General features: G+C 39.3%; 1 protein-coding gene across 5 annotated transcripts in view; it reads right to left on the reverse strand.

Moving 5' to 3' along the window:
* Nucleotides 1-19,626, reverse strand: part of ARHGAP21 (Rho GTPase activating protein 21) — a 129,850-nt gene that overhangs the window by 17,263 nt on the left and 92,961 nt on the right. For 4 of the 5 annotated variants that reach the window (XM_043478483.1, XM_043478485.1, XM_043478486.1 and 1 more), the window contains exons 8-13: nucleotides 14,311-14,340; nucleotides 11,098-12,988; nucleotides 4,891-5,049; nucleotides 4,651-4,753; nucleotides 3,020-3,056; nucleotides 151-276 (exon numbers count right to left, since the gene is read on the reverse strand). In XM_043478483.1, the coding sequence (XP_043334418.1) occupies nucleotides 151-276; nucleotides 3,020-3,056; nucleotides 4,651-4,753; nucleotides 4,891-5,049; nucleotides 11,098-12,988; nucleotides 14,311-14,340 (2,346 nt within the window). The remainder of the gene's footprint in view (nucleotides 1-150; nucleotides 277-3,019; nucleotides 3,057-4,650; nucleotides 4,754-4,890; nucleotides 5,050-11,097; nucleotides 12,989-14,310; nucleotides 14,341-19,626) is intronic. The other variant, XM_043478487.1, reaches the window with a different exon arrangement.

A 19,626-nucleotide genomic window follows, 5' to 3' on the forward strand; every position in this document is an offset into this window, starting at 1 on the left:
TAATTTTTCCTGTATGTCCACAAAGATACTTATAAATGTTTTCAACTCTTCTTATTCTGGATATGTTGCCCTTTTCTGTATACAGACTGACTGCTTGGTTTTTCAAGGCCTGCATTTCACAAGCTCACAGTAGCTGAGAAAAGGTACTACCTTGCCCTTATCAGTGACGAGTGGCCTGAAATGAAGCCACCCTTCCTTGGCAGCATCGCTGAAAACCTCTGAGGAAGAGTCTTTCCTGGATCCGGAATCTTCTGATGACTTTTGACTGTCTAAGATCTACAGAAAAGGCCACAGAAAACACAGCAAAATATCAGCTTTTTCCTTTGTAAGTACTTGCATGTTGAAATTGTTTTGCTGAAAAACTATTCTACTAAATCTTCCAAATGAAAGGCTACTTTTGAAAACCCCTAATTTTATCAATTACATAAGACAAATTTTTATTTTGTTTTTTTTTTAAGATGAGCATCATTTTTGAAAGTCACCTGAAGCAATTTTTTTTTAACCATTAAAAAACAATAGAAATAGTATAATTTTCCTCTTCTCAAGAGCTCACAGTTTTAGTGGGGAAAGACAAAGAAGAATAAAAAATAAAAAACAAGAAAATGATCAGATTGTGATTAGTGCCATTTGGAGAGTGAAACAAGGAGATGCAATAAAAGGAACAATCAAGTAGTGGCTATAAATTGGTGATGCTGAGGCAAGTCTCTGCAGAAAGAAGACGTAAGATGAAATTTGGAGAAAACCTTTTTAAAAGGGGCAACCATGAAAAGTCAGGGGAAAGAAAAAATCTAGGGAGAATGCATAGCTAATGAATATACATTCATTGTTATCATCATCTTTTCTATTTTATTTTTTTGGCTGTGCCATGCAGCATGTGGGATCTTAGTTCCCCAACTAAGGATCAAATTCAAGTCCCCTGTGTTGGCAGGCAATCTTAACCACTGGACTGCCATGGAAGTCCTTTACTGTTATCATTTTAAACGTTCGCTGTGCCATGGGAGTAAGAGAAACTGCTAATTATGGATTGTTCAGGATACTCCAAGCTGTGGCAGGAAGTGTTGGGGGAGAGACCATGAAGTGACGCATCAGGGGAGAACATCATCTGATCACACAGCTGGAAGGTCACTCTGCTTGCTACCTGGAGTGTGGATTTGAAAGGACAACCTATGGGAATCCAAGCGAGGGATGATGGGAGCTGGGCCTACAGGAGCAAAAATGAAGACGGAGAGGAATGGAAAGATTCAGGGTATGTCCTGGAGGTGGAGTGGACTGGCATGTGAAATGGAAAAGAAAAAAACAGGCTAATTACCGTATTTGACATTTGAACAACTAGGTAACCTGAAGCAGATTTTGAGAGATGGGGAAAGCTGAGGGATACATGTCTGGGGGAGTCATCTAAGTCTACTTGGGTGTGTAAACCTTGAGCTGCTCATTACGCATCCCATTGCAGACGGTGCAGGGCAGGAGCCCACATGAGTCGAAGTTTGGGGAAGAGGTCAAGGCTAGTGATATACACTCAGGGAGATCTCTGGGGCAGATAATTGAGAAAATGAGGGTAGATGGAGAGGCCAGAGGAGTCAGAACCAGCTCTAGACCTTCCAACATTTTATATACTAGGCAGAGGCAGAAATGGAGGCCAGCAGAAGAAAGTGTTTCAGGAGGTGAGAAATCATGCTGGTTACTCCTGAAAAATCAAATATGTTAAAAACCCAAGCAACTAGGGACTTCCCTGGTGGTTCAGTGGTCAAGAATCTGCCTTCCAATGCAGGGAATGTGGCTATGATCCCTGGTCCAGAAACTAAGATCCCACATGCTGCAGGGCAACTAAGCCTGTGTGCTCTAGACCCTATGCTCTACAACAAAGAGCCCAGGTTCTATGAGAAGACCCAACGCAACCAAAAAAGAAAAAACACAAAAAGCCCTAGCAACTAGTCTTTTATTGGTAACCTCGGCCTAAACAGTGCCATCCTGATATGTGTGGGTTGAGAAAGACATGACATGGGGGAGTGGAAACCACAGACAATTTTTTCCCAAGGAATTTTGCTGTGGAAAATGGAAGAGTAAAATAGGACCAGTAAATAGGGGATAGAGAGGTTGCGGATTCCAGGAAGGTTTTTCTTTTACATACAGGAAATAGTAGAACATGCCCTTACATGCTGGTGACTGAATCACTGGAAAGAGTGATTCTGCAGAAGAGAGAAGGGTCCTGAGAAAGGGAAAAGTGACGGAATCCAAAGAAGAAATGTGGGTGTTTGTGTTTAACAGGATAATGTTCCAAGTAAAAAGGCACTTCCCTGGTAGTCCAGTGGTTAAGAACCTGCCATGCAATGCAGGGGATGTGCGTTCAATCCCTGGTTGGGGTACTAAGATCCCACATGCCATAGGGTAACTAAGCCCACGTGCCACAACTACAGAGTCCATGAGCTACAATGAAAGATCCCACATGATGCAGTGAAGATCCTGCGTGCTACAACTAAGACCCAAAGCAGCCAGATAAATAAAAATAAATTTAAAAAAAAGAGGTATAGGCATTTATTAAGATAAGGGTAAGGAAGGCAGAAAGTGTGAGTAGAAGTGAAGACCCTAATATTTTTGAAGAAGGCAAAATAACAAAATTCCTGTCTAACAACTTTGAGGGAAAGGTATGAGGGGAGGGTAGATAAGAGTGGATGGAGTGGATTATATTGAGGGGGTGATAGCTGAGTGAAGTAATGTTGAAGACAGAAAAACAAACATACTGCTGGACAGTCAGAGTTTTGTCCATAAACCTATATCAACAGAATAAGAAAATCAGCACAGTGTATGTGAAGTATTATATATTTGATGAATATGTTTATAAATCACAACTTAGAAGGCAATTTTCCAAATGCACTTGAAGCTTAGAGAATAAAGGGTTATGACACTTAAATATAAAATACCTAATGATAAAAAAAAAAATTCTCTATGAAGAGCTAAAGTAAATTAAAGTTAATAGAAACATTTATCATTTGCTGGTATTTTAAAAATATTGACTACCTACCTTGATTCCCTTCAGGCTAGATACATGTTTAAAAGACCTGTTGGAAAAGAAATCTATCAATATTTGTAATAAGTGCATAAAAATAACTTAAGATATAAAAGTAATTTGATTATTATAACTCCTCTTTCATTAATAAGATGACCTTTCATTTTTACCATGTTAAGTGTTTGGGGTTCAATGCAAGTAAGGAAAAACAGCTAATTTTATAAGTACTTAAATTTTTGATTCAGTGACAGAGCTTTCTTAAACTATAAGTTAAAACCATCTCTGTATAAAAGGTGAGATTTTGTTTTCTTGGTTTTTTTAGATCAAAGAAAAAGCTACTCAGGATAAGCACTGGGCTTTATGTTATTAGTTACCTGTAGCTGTAATGCTCTATTAAGGATTTCCACACTGCCAATAATGAGTGGTCTGTGGTCACCATCAGTGGTCAGAGACCAGCACGTGCACACTCCCCCAGCTTGTGGCCATGCTGGCAGCAAGCGCATTATCAGGGCTGGTCACGGCCACCACTCCTCCCTCCGACCCTATTCTGGGTGTTTCAGCATGGAGAACAACTCTGAAAGCCACTAAAAAAGCCTAGGGCTTCGGAGGACAGGTTCACATTGATTTTTCAAAACAATTTAAGTTCATGGGACAAAGCTGTTTTGTGTTGTAATTCAAAATTCATTTAAGGAGCACAGGATTTTAATGTGTGACTGAAGATGGCATGGTCCTTTCCTCTCAGTCCCACCATCTTTGCAGGAAGCAGTGTGTAGCTGGGGATAAGGTGATGCTGACTGTGAAAGGAGGCTGTTACCGATATCTTTTTGTGAGGGACAGTAAAGGCAAAGATGGCTCATACATCCCATCCTGCATCGTTAGAATAATCCCTGCCAGTCACTGCCACTGCCCTGGCCACACCTCACACACACTCCCCTAAGGCAGCGAGTCTAGGAAGAGCAAACTGGACAGCAACTGGCAATAGATTTTGGAGTAAAAAATATACATACCCTTTGATATAACAATCCTTTTTCCAACTGTACTCACTCACATATATGCTAAATGAACTATGTGTAAATATAGTCACCGAAGGATTATTTGCTGTGGCATAAGATTTGATCATCGAAATGTCTACTAATAGAATATAGAAGACGAATTAAATATATTACAGTGTAACTACTCAGTGGAAAAGTAAACAATCATGAAAAAGAATGAGCCAGGAATACACACATTGAAAGCTCTCCAAGATCCGTGTGTAGAGCACATATCATTTGTTTATAAAAATAATTAGAATACACACATGAATGTATATAAGCATATGCAAACGTGCATGATTTTACACAAGGAATAGCTCTGGAATTACATAAAAGATAGCATAGCTCTGTCTGAGAGTAGGACTGCGTGACTAGAGGTCTAAAGCAGGAATAATTTTATGTGTATTTCTGTATCATAAAATACAACTGTATTACTGATTTTTAAAAACTTTTTAAAAAATTCAGTTGAATGTATTATCAGGTAACAATTGTTATTTTTTATTTGCATTTCTAATGTCGAAGTTAGAAAATACATCAGTAAATTCAGTATTTATATGTCAAGGGCATACTGAGCACCCACTAACAGACATTTAAAACAACACGCTTGAGACTTACAGTTTTGCATCTTCTCTATAATCATCCAGGCCCTCATCATATGATTTGGATCGTTCTGTCTTTGAGCTGGGCTGAGCATCCAGGCTGGGAGGTCCAATAGATTCTGTAAGTAAAACCCAACATTCAGATATGTGCAAGCAGTTTCCAGATTCTTTTTTCAGGGTGAGACAATTACCACAGTACCCTAAGTGGAAAACTGAGAACGTGAGACAATTCACATAACTACTCAATGAAACGTACCCTGGTCATGGGAGAGCTGACGTCGGATTAATGGAGCTGAAGTTGTGAGGCTGGGAGGGACCGTTGCTATGGAGGGTACCTGGGAGGTGGAGGCAGAGATGACCGCAGAGGCGGGGATGTGAGAAATGTCGTGATCGATGCTAGGGCTGGTAGGTTCATCTATAAGATAAAATGAAAATAAATATTGGGATGTTAAATGGCCTCATCATCATTAATGATAACAATGACAGAACTAATCATCGGTACCCAGTATTAAAAGAACCAGATACAGATCTGAACACAACCACAGCAATAACAGTTAATGACAGAGTCATCTGTTAAAAGTCTACTCACACAGTTTCTACTCTAGTAATTCCAAAGAATTCCAAGAATATGGTCTAAGAAATGAAATGAGCTGCTTTTACCCAAAATTAAATTGTTTGCTTCTACCAAACAATTAAGAGAATTCCCTCATGGCTCAGATGGTAAAGAATCTGCCTGCAATGCAGGAGGCCTGGGTTGGATCTCTGGGTCGGGAAGATCCCCTGGAGAAAGGAATGGCAACCCACTCCAGTATTCTTGCCTGGAGAATTCCATGGACTGAGGCTACCGTCCATGGAGTGGAGAAGAGTTGGACACAACTAACACTTTCACCAAACAATTAATACTTTCACCAAACTGATCATCAAGATACCAAAGTTCACAGGTATTCAGAACCTAAACCTATAAAAGCAGCATGTTTGGGTGTATGTGAGAGGCACATGTGTATGAAAGATGACCCAGCTTGCCAGCTGACGAATGCCAGAAACATTAATTTTGAGGAATCTAACATTTACCTTAAAATAATTTAATAAATATTAGGCACCAATTTCACAAATTTATCTTTAGGATGATTAATTTTAGCACAAAGAATGAGCCAGCTGTTAGGAATGGGGAAGACTGAGCTGCGGGTCAAAGGATTTAGATCCTGTTTTGCTGGACTTTGTGAAAGCTACTTAATTCCTTTGGATATTAAATTCATTCCCTATAAAGAAATTGGGTTAGGATTATCAAAAGGGTCATTTATAGCTCAAGAGGACTACAACAATAAATCCACAATAGGGGTAAAATTATCTGTTTAATTTATGTAAGAACATAAAATACTTAGGGGCTTTCATAAGCTGGGGATTTCTTAGGGGGCTTCTGAGATTTGAATTTATTTTAAAAACTGACAGATCCGACTGAGAGTGTAGTTATTATTGGATCTACTTTCAATATTAAAGGAACTAGTTGAAAATCCAGAAAATCTGATTGAGGGAAACGATTCTATAATTTTTATAAGTACAAGGTTTTTTAAAAAATTTATTTTCCTAAGTAAATAAGCCTAGTATTCTACAAGGTGTGCTATAGATCAGACTGAAGTATTTCAGGATAAAAGTCAACACTACTACCAAAAGGAAGATAAATGAACATCTAAAATTATTCTGTGGTGAGCAGTTTTGTTACACTTGAAACACATAAATTTATCTAGTAAGAAGATGCCAACTCAAACTTGGGAAATCTGAGCAAAGAAGAGTGAATATTAAATTCAGAATTATTGTTCAGTCACCCAGGCCCATGCCTTTTGGGTAAATTTCAGATAACTAAGTTCTCCTGAACTGGAGAAGAAAATGGCAAATCACTTCAGTATTCTTGCCTTGAGAACCCCATGAACAGTATGAAAAGGCAAAAAGATATGACGCTGAAAGATGAACCCCCCAGGCCTGTAGGTGCCCAATATGCTACTGGAGATCAGTGGAGAAATAACTCCAGAAGGAATGAAGGGATGGAGCCAAAGCAAAAACAACGCCCAGCTGTGGATGACTGGTGACAGAAGTAAAGTCCGATGCTGTAAAGAACAATGTTGTGATCCAGCTCTATCCTACAAGCTCTAAGATTTCTGAATTGGTTTAAAATGCCAGTGTCAACAAGGCTGTATCAACCAAATTCAATTTTAGTTAGGCTAATCCTAATTTGGTACACACGTACTGGCCAGCTCTGGGGTGAGAGGAACAAGAGAAAATATTTAAAATATGGCAAAAATGAGGGGAGTGCGAATTTTAGATGAAATTAAAGTGGGTAATACAACTGGCTTTTTTATATTAATAGTTATGAGTAGTAGTATGATGACCTAGAGGGGTGGCGTGAGGGGGTGGGAGGGAGGCTCAGAATGGAGGGAAGGGACATATGTATACATATAGCCGATTCATGTCAATATACAGCAGAAACTAAGAAAACATTTTAAAGCAATTATCCTCCAATTAAAAATAGAAAAAAAAAACCACTAAAAATCTAGATTGGAGAATATTCCTTAATACCTGCTACTAAAGAACAAACTACTTAGGAACTCATTATTCATTTTGTATTTTGTGTTTACTTGTGACAGGTGTTGAAATTTATTTTCAGGACATACTTTGAAGCTTTACAGGGTATGTGTGTATAGTGAAAGTGAAAGTCGCTCAGTCGAGTCCGACTCTGCAATTCCATAGACTATACATTCCATGGAATTCTCCAGACCAGAATACTGGAGTGGGTAGCCTTTCCCTTCTCCAGGGGATATTCCCAGCTCAGGGGATGAGCCCAGGTCTCCCGCACTGCAGGTGGATTCTTTACCAGCTGAGCCACAAGGGTGAGTAGGTATAAACAAAATACTGCTAATGACTGATCTTCCTAATTTACACACAAAGTGGTTTATTTTCTTCATTTTTCTAAATCTTGTGACCCCAGAGGACTATTAGATGTTAAATGTATAACAAAAGGCTGGAAAATTTTCTTTCTGCAAGATGTTTCATTATCTTTGCATTACACGGATAACGAAGTAAATGAATTGGCTCCATTCTCTGATATTTTGGGAAATAAAGCCAAAGCACCTATTTATTTATTTGCATTGGTTATAATGCTTTCAAGTAACAAAAATAATTATTAAAATCACAGACTATGATGACTCTGGAGTGTGATGCTACAAAAGCAAGCCTTAATTCTTCTTTTTCCTTCTAATTTAAATGTTTCATAAAAAGCACAAAACATTGTCCAACATTCTCCAAACTATGATTTATGGTACACTAAACTGAAATGCTCTAAATAAAAGAAAGGATTCATGGTCAAATACTTCTGAGACAAATTATACGATATCCTGCCTAGAAAATTCACAAGATATAAGGAGTACATTCATGATCCTGAGAGTTCTATGACAGACAAACAAACTTAATTTTTAAAACTCAGCATTTCTCAATTTATTTGATCACTAATCTTTGCCCCCTGCCTTTATCAAATGGAATTAGTGTTCCCAGAAAACACTTTGAGAAACATTGCAAATGGTCTCTTTTACTCCATTTCAATGCTGATATCTATCCTAGTAAGACATATATTTTAAAAAATAGCTAGATTGGAAAGACAAACACCAGGGACTTCCCCGGCAGTCCAGTGGTTAAGACTCTGCCTTCCAGTGCAGGGGGAGTGGGTTTGATCCTTGGTTGGGGAATTAAGTTCCCATATGCCATGGGATGTGGCTAAAAATTAAAAAGATAAAAAAAAAAAGATCTATTCAGATAAAACTCTGAAGCTCAACAATATAAAAGGGTTTCAATATTAAATTTTGGCACTTAAGAACACTTACATCCATGTAAAAATCCACTGTTTACATCTGAAACAGTGAAATCAATTCTGTGTTCATATCTCAGTTCTTTATTCTACCCTTTTCCATGGGTGCCAATCAAATGACATATAAGAGTAATCATATGCAGTACATTAAGGTCCTGGGAGGCATATAAGAAATAAATGGATTATAAAGTCATTTCTATATTGTGGGACTTTTAAGTCATGATTCATAAAACAAAAGATGTCATTCACTAGGAACTATAAAAGAGATTCAAGTAAGTACTTGAAGTAGAATTTGATCAGAAGTAATTAGTGAGCATTTTTATTTTATAACGAACAAACAAAATGGTCTCTTTTAATCATTTTTCTAAGTCTTTATATGTATACACAATTAAATAGATTTTTGTTTTATATTTTAGCCAAAGTTCTCTTTAATAACATAACTGACCTTTTGGTTTATTCCTATACCTAGTAGTAACTAGGAAGAAATATTAACAGATGTAACTAGAAAACTATTTATTATTCTAATATAATTGGATTATATTATTCTTATTAAGTAGGAACAAATATAATGCCTTTATTCTGGTCTCACAGGCCTGTGAAATACAGACATGGGTTGTAGGGCTTTTTTTGTTTTAAAAAAAAAATCATGACAATCATTTCTATACCATTTAATCTACAATAAAACTATTTTGGGGGGCTGGCCTTAAGGTTACAGATATAAACATGTGCACAATTTAGGCTGAGATTCCCTACAATGTTTACAACTTGAATATGTCATATATATTTTTAAAATGTGAGTTATGTGGAATTTTTTTTTATAGCTGATTCTGATAGTGTCACATGACAGTCCAACAGCGCAAGAGCTTTAAAAAATTTCTCTAGAAAAGAAGAAGTCTGAACTAGCACTCAGAGATAACCACATTATATTACAAAATCATGGCAAACTCTTCCTGAACCTACCAGCTGAAGAAGTGTATGTATGACCTTGGCCTCAAAGCAAGGCTGGCATCACACACCTCCAGGGGGCGCTCTGGAGTTGTGCCCTGAGATGAGGCTGAATCAGCGAAGTCTCTGTTGCTTATTAACTGTGTGACTTTGGGCAAGTTATTTAACCTCTCCATAGCTTAAATTTCTCATTTACTAATGGACATATATGATAATGTTGTTAGCAGATGGTATCTTAGACATGATGAAAGTTTGTTTTGTTTATACATTTAAACTATCATCTCAATATTATCATTCATTTAGTATTTCAACAAATATTTATTGAGTCCCTTCTCTACGCCAGGCAGTGGTTCCAGACACTAAGGACAAAGATGTGAATACAACAATCTAAAATCCTGGCTCTCACAAAAGTTTAGGCTTTAGATCTGCAGAGAAAGATGCAATTAAAAAAAAAAACCATGTCAAGTGGAAACACCCGGTATAAAGATAAACAAAGTAGCTTAAGGACATAGAGAACCTCAGGTTCTATGTGTATTTCAGATAGTCTGGTCTGGAAAGGCTGCTTTGGTAACGAAATGTCTGAGCAGAGGCCCAGATGTACTGAGAGGCAGTATTGTGAATATCTCTGGAATGCATTCCAGGGCTGGGAGCTGGTGCCAGGGCACCGAGGCAGGGTGTGCTTAGGGCGTTCCAGGGCTGCTGGGCGGCTGGCGTGTGTGAAGACGGGATGAGCAGAAAGTGAGAGGTAGGGGCAGAGAGGTGCGGTGCGGTTGTGGGGCAGATCATGGAGGGCCTAGCCTGCCATAGGATTTTGGATTCTCTTCTGAGTAGCATAGGAAGCTAAACCAGGGTTCTGATCAGGAGTGAAATGATCTGATTTCTATTTTTAAAAACGTACTGGTTGATGTATGGATAATATACCTGGGGCGTGTGGGAGCAATCTAAAGCCTCGGTGAACATGATAGGTGCTCCAGATCAGGGCACATGCTTGTCATTTAAGTAACTTCTCCCCATCTATTCCAGGATTTATTCTAAGATAGAGTAATTTAACAACAAAGAAGTCTTTTCAGTAGGCCCATGAATTAAAATTTATAAAGAAATCAGCTTCAGAAAGTAAAAAGCACTGATGATATGAAAGGTTGATTGCCAGTGATCCAAACTGTTCTACTTGACTATTGTTTCAGCTGAATCAACAACCAAGCACAATTTGGTTTGCTGAGTCTCCCCCAGATGGTGGGGATATGTTTCATCAAAATCAAAATTAACAATGGGTATTGGGTATGCAAAGTTTAAAATTAAAAAAAAGGAAAATTGATACTAGAAATGATTTTTGAGAGTAAAAGCTTATGGCTCTGGGGACTTCCGTGGCAGTCCAGTGGTTAAGACTCTGCCCTTCCACTGCAGGGGGCACGAGTTAGATTCCCGGTCAGGAGACTAAGATCTCTCATGCTGTGAGGTGCAGCCTGAATAAATAAATAAAAATACTTAAAAAAAGAAATTAAAAAAAAAGCTTATGGCTCTGGTTTTTAGCAGAGTGTAGAAAATTCAGAACAAGTGTTTCAAGATCACAGAGTAAAATTCCTGGACCCGTTGAACTAGAAATAGTTTGCTGGAAGATTTGTGACATATTTGACATGTTAACCAACAACTATGAGGTGAGCTCACCTATAAATGGGATGGAAGCCAAGGAATCACCAGGTGGAGTGGTACTTGAGGCCTTCCTCTCCTCCATCCTTTTTATATGGACCTCCCGGCGAGCATCATTAGGCAGCCAGCAGGTGGTGTCTGAGCCTGTCTCCTGGTCACTCACTGCTAAGATGTAAGACTGATGCCTTAAAGGCTGTGGTGTCTGGCGACCAGACGGAGGTTTTTCTCTTAGGATGACAATTTCTTTATTATCTACAGCATTTGATTGCTGAATTTCCACCTCTTGTACACTTAAATCTTGGTTCCTCTGAGTGACGGATAACTCAAAATCTGGAGTGCTAGTAATCTCACTTGCCAGAGCCGGGGGCTTAACAGAAGCTCCGGAAAGAGAGGGGGGCTTCCCAGGGTCCACGTGGTGATCGGGGGCACTTTCCGTCCGTAACCATGTTTGCTGATTCAGTAAGCTGTTTTGATGCAAATGATTTACTGGTCTTTGGTCTTTGATAGAAACAAATGAGTTCTGGCTGGAGGGTGGCTTCACAACATGCGTAGAAGGCGCTTTCAGAGAATTACTCCGGACTTTCCCAAGAGGTGACCTGTCTTGACAAATCCCTCGAGGCTGGGACATTCCACAAGTAGTTTGAAAATTTCTGCTGGGCTGCAGAGGTTTTAGATCTGCTGGAATTTTTTTAAACTGAGACACTGATCCCCCTACTCTGCTGCTCACTCTCCTGTTGTCAGAATTCACCACACTCGGAGCCACTGTAAAATTGGAGCCTCGGAAAGATTTGTGAATTTCTTGCTGCCTGGGTCTCTCGTAAATACCTCGCCGATCGTCCTGTTCGGTGAACCCACTCCACTTGTAAGTCTGCTTTCGTTCACCATTTGCATCCGGTGGTGGACATTCAGAATGGACATTTTCCGAGGTTTCACCCTGTCCCTCGATGTAATCCCACGAGCGAGTTCTGTGGTTACTAAAGCTAACAGAAGGAGATGTCAGCGCGCCTTGAGAGGCACTCCTCGGACAATACGCCACCAACACAGAGTCCTCCAGCCTCTCCTGGGACACGCTGCGCTGCCGGACCTGGATGGACTGGGGCACTCGGTCCTGAGAGGTGCTCCGACGCCGTACCTGCAGGGCGGCGCGGTTCAGCACCACCTGGTTATAATCCGCTGTGCTCTGAGAGGCGGCTCTTAAACTGTCTAACCTTTCTTGAATGGTCCGGCAGCCCATGTGCAAGCGCCGGTTATCAATATACTCTTTGTAAGTTTTATAGTTTTTCCAGTCTATGTGCTGATGGGAGTTGGGAGAGTAGGGGTTGACACTTACGGAGGCAGGCTCCACAGCTGGAGATCTGCTCACCAGACCTTCTGAGTGTCCGCCGTAGTGGCCAGATTTAAGTAAAATGCCAGAAGGTTCCAACGACCTGGAGCCGGGCTGGTGGATGAGATGGGCAGTGGGAACTGAGGATGGCGGCGAGGTGGCTCTCGTCGCGGTTTTGAAAGAGGGCTGTTCGTTTCGGCCATACCTCACTTCCTCAGTTCTGTGAGCGGGAACTGTGTGGTTGCTTCTGTTAGGTAATAAATCTACAACCTTCTCAGAAGGTACAATGACAGTCCTTACACTCTCATTGCAGACACACACTGCTGTGTTGGACTTGGCCACCTCTGGTGGTGACGGAGGCACTTGGATTTCCATCCTGTAGGCCCTGCCGGGCTGCGTCAATACTGGGGGGCTAGTCTGCGGTTTGCTTGCTGTTGAGTCTGGAGGAGGTGGTTCGGGGGGCTGCGCCATGGCGGGAGCGGCGGACGGCAGCCAGGGGTAGCAGACTGGGGGGGGCTCGGGGATGTTGCGGGCATTGCCACTGTAGGCTTCATTGCCTTTCAGGTAGGCATCTTGAGAATACGCCTACATGGAGAGGAGAGAAACGGGTCACTTCAAACTCATCAAAGGAACACATTTCCAATCTTGCGATACATTCTTATTTTATGGTGCCCTGCCTTGCTCCCGAGTGGCATTCGCTAAAGCATGCATGCAGACACAATGTAAAGGGACTCCACAAGTTCAGCTAGTCTCTCAGAAAGCAAATAAATTGTAGAATTTGCAAAAAATATAAATTACAATTGCCTACTTTCTCAAAAGACCTGAAACACACCAAATTCTATCCATGCCACCCGCCATAACAAGATATGGACATCTTGCTTTCAAAAATTTCCCCTTTTAAGTTTTATGTTTGTTTTTTCCCCCCCAGCAGTTGGCAGGTTAAATGGCTGCCGAATAAATCTCACAGCAAAAGAAGAACCTGATCTTTTGCCAGAGTGAGGTGAAAATATTAAAAATCTTCACCAAATACATCTTTACTCTAGGCACTACTGCTATGATAAATACTATATTGAACATTGTCTTGCCAATTAATAACTGCTGAATCACTAAAAATAATCTATTTTGATAAATTAGGTCCTCCAACAGCCATGTTAACTATTAAAATTTTTCAAACAGAGAATATGCACATATTAAAGGTATAAAATATGAATAAAGGTAATTCATCTTCCTGTATATAATTTATATTTTTTATTTTACACTCATGCAAAATTGCATTGTACAAATTTATTTGGTCTCTCTTACCTGTTTTAATGAGACATTTCTCTATCATGAACAGGCAAGCATGCAGTTCCAATTTTTTTTTATCAACTATTTATAAAATTATCTAGGAATATTTTTAAAAACTTAAAAGCAACAAATTAAATACAGAGACTCTACAAAACAGAGCTAATTAAGGTAATTCAGAATTATGTTCAACAGCTGAGACAGTTAGGTGTGGTGTCATGTTACATATTCTTCCCTAATCAAAACAAGCTTAATTCAAAACTATCTCATATCCTGTCTTTGCATTAGACAGCTTGCAAAGCTCAAGTGCAGCCACAAACATAACATAACGTAACAGCAAAGTACTAGGAAAGGAGAGAAGGTGAGATGCTTCAAAAATATACAGGGATGCAGATAAATGTTATGTTTTAACACCAGTTATGCACAGGATACAAAAATCAAACATAAAAAGAAAAAAATAATAAAGGAAACAATGTATCACAAACACATTCTGCAAATTAGTAAGATTAACACCACGAAGAGATTCCTCTAAGCAAACTGACAGTTTTAATAGATTGGCTTATTACAAATTTCTACAAAACATGACTTAAAAAGCAAGGAAATGGCTTCTGTGCAGTTCTTACCAGAGCTGTGACATCCTTTGTAAATTGTAGCTAGCAGAAAATAGGAAAACATAGTAGAAGCTGCTTACTGACATAAAGACAGAATCATGTTGTCATATTGATGCTGGAAAACAGCAAGCTAAAAATACATCTATACTGAATCCTCTGGAAGGTACCAAGAGAAGTAAAGGGCAGTGAGGCGTAAAGATTAACTTCAGTTTCCTTCTGAGCATCTTTTTCTCAGGCTTTTATCTGGCTCTGATTTGATTTGTCTACCATTCTTGAAAGCAAAATACATCTGGTAACATGCATTCCTGACAGATATTTTCTTCGATCTGCGCTGCTGTCTGATAATGTGCTAGGAAGCTTCCCTTCCACGAGAACAACATTGATGCCTCTCAGTTCCCCTGAGCTTCTTCCATCTCTGCTTCCAGATGACGAAACGAATGCTCTATTATGCATTTAAAATAGTACAACCTCCTCCTTCCCCTGTAAATCGGAGCACAACCACCAGCTGCCAGCTGACTGCTGCTGCCTTGACACTAGGACTTTGGAATGAAAGAACGACTGTTGGGTTAAATGGGTTTCCCTCAAAAATTAAGATCTTTCCACGCTGTCCCTTTTATCCTGTTTGATTCGCTTAGAAAAAATAACTACTTAGTGGACGTAAAAAAATACTGCTTCTAGAGTAATTCTTTTTCATGTATAATGAATACTATAGAATCTGAACCAGGAGACCGTGAGAAATGAAAGCCAAGTAGATGAAAGAAAACATGCATACCATAATACTGTAAAGGTATGAAAACAGTCAATCCAAATAGACATTTTGGGTATTTGCCACTGATGTAATAAGCCTATCTTTTCCATGCTGATTACAGTCGCACCGATTCTGACGGGAAAGCTGTGTGTGGATGAGTGTACTGTCTGGTTCGGTATTTCCAGAGCATGTGTGTGCAGTTTTAGGAAACATCACCTGAAAGGGGAGGCGGGTGGGTGGGGGGAATATTCCCTATGCTCGAGAAAGTAAAGGTTGGCGAGTAGGTTTCGTGACGTCTCAAAACCTCTACCACATTAACATACGCTGTAAAACTTGACATGAAGTTACAAATTTATTTGGCCTTGGAACCCATTTTTTTCCTGGGGGTTTTTACACAGTTAGAATTTCTGCTAAGAAATGCTGCTCTAGAACTAATAACTTAGAGATATCTCCTTTATTCAAATTTGGGGAGGAGTATTATCTTTTAATAATAGAAGTATATAACCAGAACTATTGGGTTGGCCAAAACAAACTTTTTGGTCAACCAGTATTAAATACTTGAAAAGGTATTTGACATACTTTAGATAATGCTAAAATTCCTAAATAGTCTATATTCATGGGTCCCCACTTCTGGGTAAAGTGATGGCAAAGGGGTCCTTAAAATACATACACATGGACCACGCATTACCAGTGGACTGACTGAACAGAATACCTTATAGATACAGTACTGTTGTCTAATGTAAGCACATATGCTTGAGACAACTAAAATATGAATGTGTTCAGTAGTAGTATTGAATTTCCTCACACAGTCTCTCATTTCATGGATACTAAAAAAGGCTGTTATCTATTTAAACGTTTCTCTTTCTCATAAAGTTTGGAGACCAACACATTCAATTCACATTCCTGGGGAAATCAGCAGTGCTCCAAGGCCCCTGTTGTTTAGTATGTGTTCCAGATAAGTCATGAGAATAAACTTCAACGGCTATGCTGAGAGGTGTGGAACAGACAGACATTAGCTCCATGATAAGCTAGGGGAGTAGCCTAGGAACAGATAATATGCATTGTAAGGAGTCCTCTTCTCCCGTAATGCCATTAGGTTTTCTTCTGGAAAACAAACAGCCTACTAAGGAAAGTTGTAGCCAGGGCTTGGGCAAACACTGGGGAGGATTACAGCATTCAGCTCTTCCAGGTGAACATGGAACCCACTGACAAAGTTTCCCATTCTGAAAACAAAATTTAAAACTCTATAACTTGCTCATAGCTGTGACTGTGGCATGCTTTCTCGTGAGTCAGAAAATAAGTCTTTCACTGAGACGTCACGGTCAGACATTTCAATGTTTTAACTACTCAATGGGAATCTCTGAATTGTCAACAGGCACCAACTAAACAGAACAAAATATCACTTAAAGTATTCTTTATCTAATGATATTCTTTTATATAGTTTTATAATTATATTCTGTTATAATGATGTCAAAATAATCCTGTATTAATAAGTGTGTCTGCAATGACATGAATTTGAGCAGACTCTGGGAGACAGGGGAGGACACAGGGGCCTGGCATGCTGCAGTCCAAAGGGTCGCAAAAAGTCGGACATGATTTAGCAACTGAACAACAACCATCCATGGCAAGGCCCAGAAATTTTTGAGACCAATGTCATAAGAATTGCATATTTGGCTCATAATCACTTTTACATTTAAGTCCAAATGGATACTTCATAGTATATATCCAGAAGTTCTGAAGAGAATTAGATAATACTCAGATTTTTTTCAGACAGATTAGCACTTGGGAATTCAACAGGATATGACCAAAAAAAAAACCTCTGGCCAATTTTTTTCGTTAGTCCTTTCAAATATCACTCTATGTTTTTTCTTGAATTTCCTTTACCCTTGTTCTTAAGTTTTATATCTTATAGTAGCTTAATAGTTTAAAAGTATATAATGTTAAAATTCAAGTCATATCTAATGAAAACAGAATAGTAGCAACCCTGTCATGCCTACAGAGCCAAAGGGTTCTCTAAGCAGGGGTTGAGGGGAGTGAGTAAGGAAAGATGACTTACAGATGTCTCCATTTGGAATTAGCGTTGTAAAGAGCATTTAAATAAAATGAAATGTTAACAGTCTGGATCTTGATTATGTGTACAGGGCCTAACAGTAGCTAAATAATCCAAAAATACTCTTTCAGTTCAGTTTTAGTAGAACTGCATCAAAATCACTATTACCATACCTATTACTATAGTATTACTATTACCATACTGTATTTACTGTCTAGTAAATAATAAAAACAAACCAACAAAAAGAGTGCAGAATAAATAAGCTCCTAAGATTAAAATTCCTGCCTACCAGTTCACTGTTAACAGGATGATCTGTTAATTTTAATATCTGTACCTATGACAAAAACAAAAATAACCACCTATCATGTTTGTATAATTTTCAAATACATGCCAGATATGCCACAGTGAGGCATGGGAGAAGTGGATGTTGTGGACAGCTTATACCTTTCTAAATCATTTGAAACTCTTCTAACAAGCATGTATATTCTTATAATTATTTTAAGTGAAAGTCGCTCAGTCGTGTCCAACTCTTTGCGACCCCATGGACTGACTATACAGTCCACAGAATTCTTCATAATACTAGAGTGGGTAGCCTTTCCCTTCACCAGGGGATCTTCCCAACCCAGTAATCAAACCCAGGTCTCCCACATTGCAAGTGGATTCTTTACCAGCTGAGCCACAAGGGAAGCCCAAGAATGCTGGAGTAGGTAGCCTATCTCTTCTCCAGCAGATCTTCCCGACCCAGGAATTGAACTGGGGTCTCATGAATTAAAGGCAGATTCTTTTTAAAAATATATTGAAAATAAGATTTTTGAAAAAAGCAGCAGAAAGTAACTGCTTCAAACTTTCAAACTATGAAAGAACCTTCCAGAATTCCTGTTCTTGCTTTCCTATTCTAAAGCAGGACCACCCCGATGCACATGTGACACATGGACACCTAATTTTAAATCAAATAGTATACTGAGTGTGGAATAAATAATTATTTTATGAAAGTACTTCTGATAAATCTAAAGGAAAATTTTGGTTACATTACGTTTCTCAATGGACGTCACAATATTCATGGAGTGGTAACTAGGGCAGTGGGTGCACAGCCCAGAGACTGGTTGACCTGATAGCTCGGACCCTGACTGGCAGTGTGACTCTGTCAGCCACCGGAATCCTTCATCTGGACCCAATGGCGGTACTGAACGGTGGTTTAGCTTCAACTACAGGCTATAAACAGTCTCAGACCTGCATGGGTTCAAGTCCTAGTGCATCACTTTCTTCCCTGTTACACCAGAAAAGCTGTTTAACCTGGCTGTGTTTAACAGAGAACAACATGAAGTAGGCTCCAAATGCCCTTGTCAAACACCAGACACACCTGAGAATCTCCACAGCCATCGCAACCAATCAACTCAAAATTCAATTTTGAGTCCATGGTGCTAAAGGCTTAACAAAACGTCTTGAGGTGTGAAGGGAAAAGAATGCTCAGACCTAGCCCTCCTACGATGGGTCCCTTTGAGGACATTTTTTTTTTCCCCATTAGCATTGCCCTTCAGGGACTTCCCTGCTGGCTCAGACAGTAAAGAATCTGCCTGAAATGTAGCAGACCCAGGTTCGAGCCCTGGGTCCAGAAGATCGCGTGGAGGAGGAAATGGCAACCCACTCCAGTATTCTTGCCTGGATAATTCCATGGACAGAGGAGCCAGGTGGGCTACATTCCATGGGGTCTCAAAGAGTCAGACACAACCAAGCAACCAACACTACTACTATTACTATCGCCCTTTAGGCGACTTGATGGGTGATGACTATTTCATTCAGTGTCTGACACGGCAACACAATCATTTTGCTTTTTTAAAAGTGCAACAGGAAGTGCTCTTTATTTTGTAATATCACCATAAAAATATGAACTTGTCTAAGATTATGATCATAGTCTAAAATATCATTACATAAGACCATCACACGACTGAAGTGAATACAAAACTAAGCATATTGTGGATCTAGATATGTTTAAAAAACAAGGGTGCCAAGTACAGGAGTACTATTACCAGCACTAGTTTAATAACATAATGAAGAATTCTTAGTTTTACCAATACTTTGTGCTTTTCAACACTGTATCACTGTCTTCTGTAAATTATGAGATTTATTATTATATACCAGTCCTTCCGTGAGGCAAGTTTTAAATCAAATTTTCTACGTCACCTCTCAAAGAGAGCTGAGGACCTCTAGAACCACTTGGTCCATACATCACTTGAGGAGCAAAAGTTCATGGACACCCCATCCTGCTGTTACCCAGGCAAACATATGTAAACTGAGAAAACAAGCTTTCTCTTGGGTAAATGATGTTTACAGTGGCTGTAAAAATGTTCATGTTTTCTTTACAATGAATATTCAACCTCACAGGGACAAATACATCTTTACAAGCATGTATTTTAAGTAACAGATTTAAGAGCAACATAAATATTTCTGAAGGCCCCTTATTTTCACACATATTTTTTTAAATCCCAGATTCTCTCTGTATTTTATAATAGCTTTTTAAAATGACACTTGT

The sequence above is a fragment of the Cervus canadensis genome, chromosome 10 (genome assembly GCF_019320065.1).
Source record: "Cervus canadensis isolate Bull #8, Minnesota chromosome 10, ASM1932006v1, whole genome shotgun sequence".
NCBI lineage: Eukaryota > Metazoa > Chordata > Mammalia > Artiodactyla > Cervidae > Cervus > Cervus canadensis.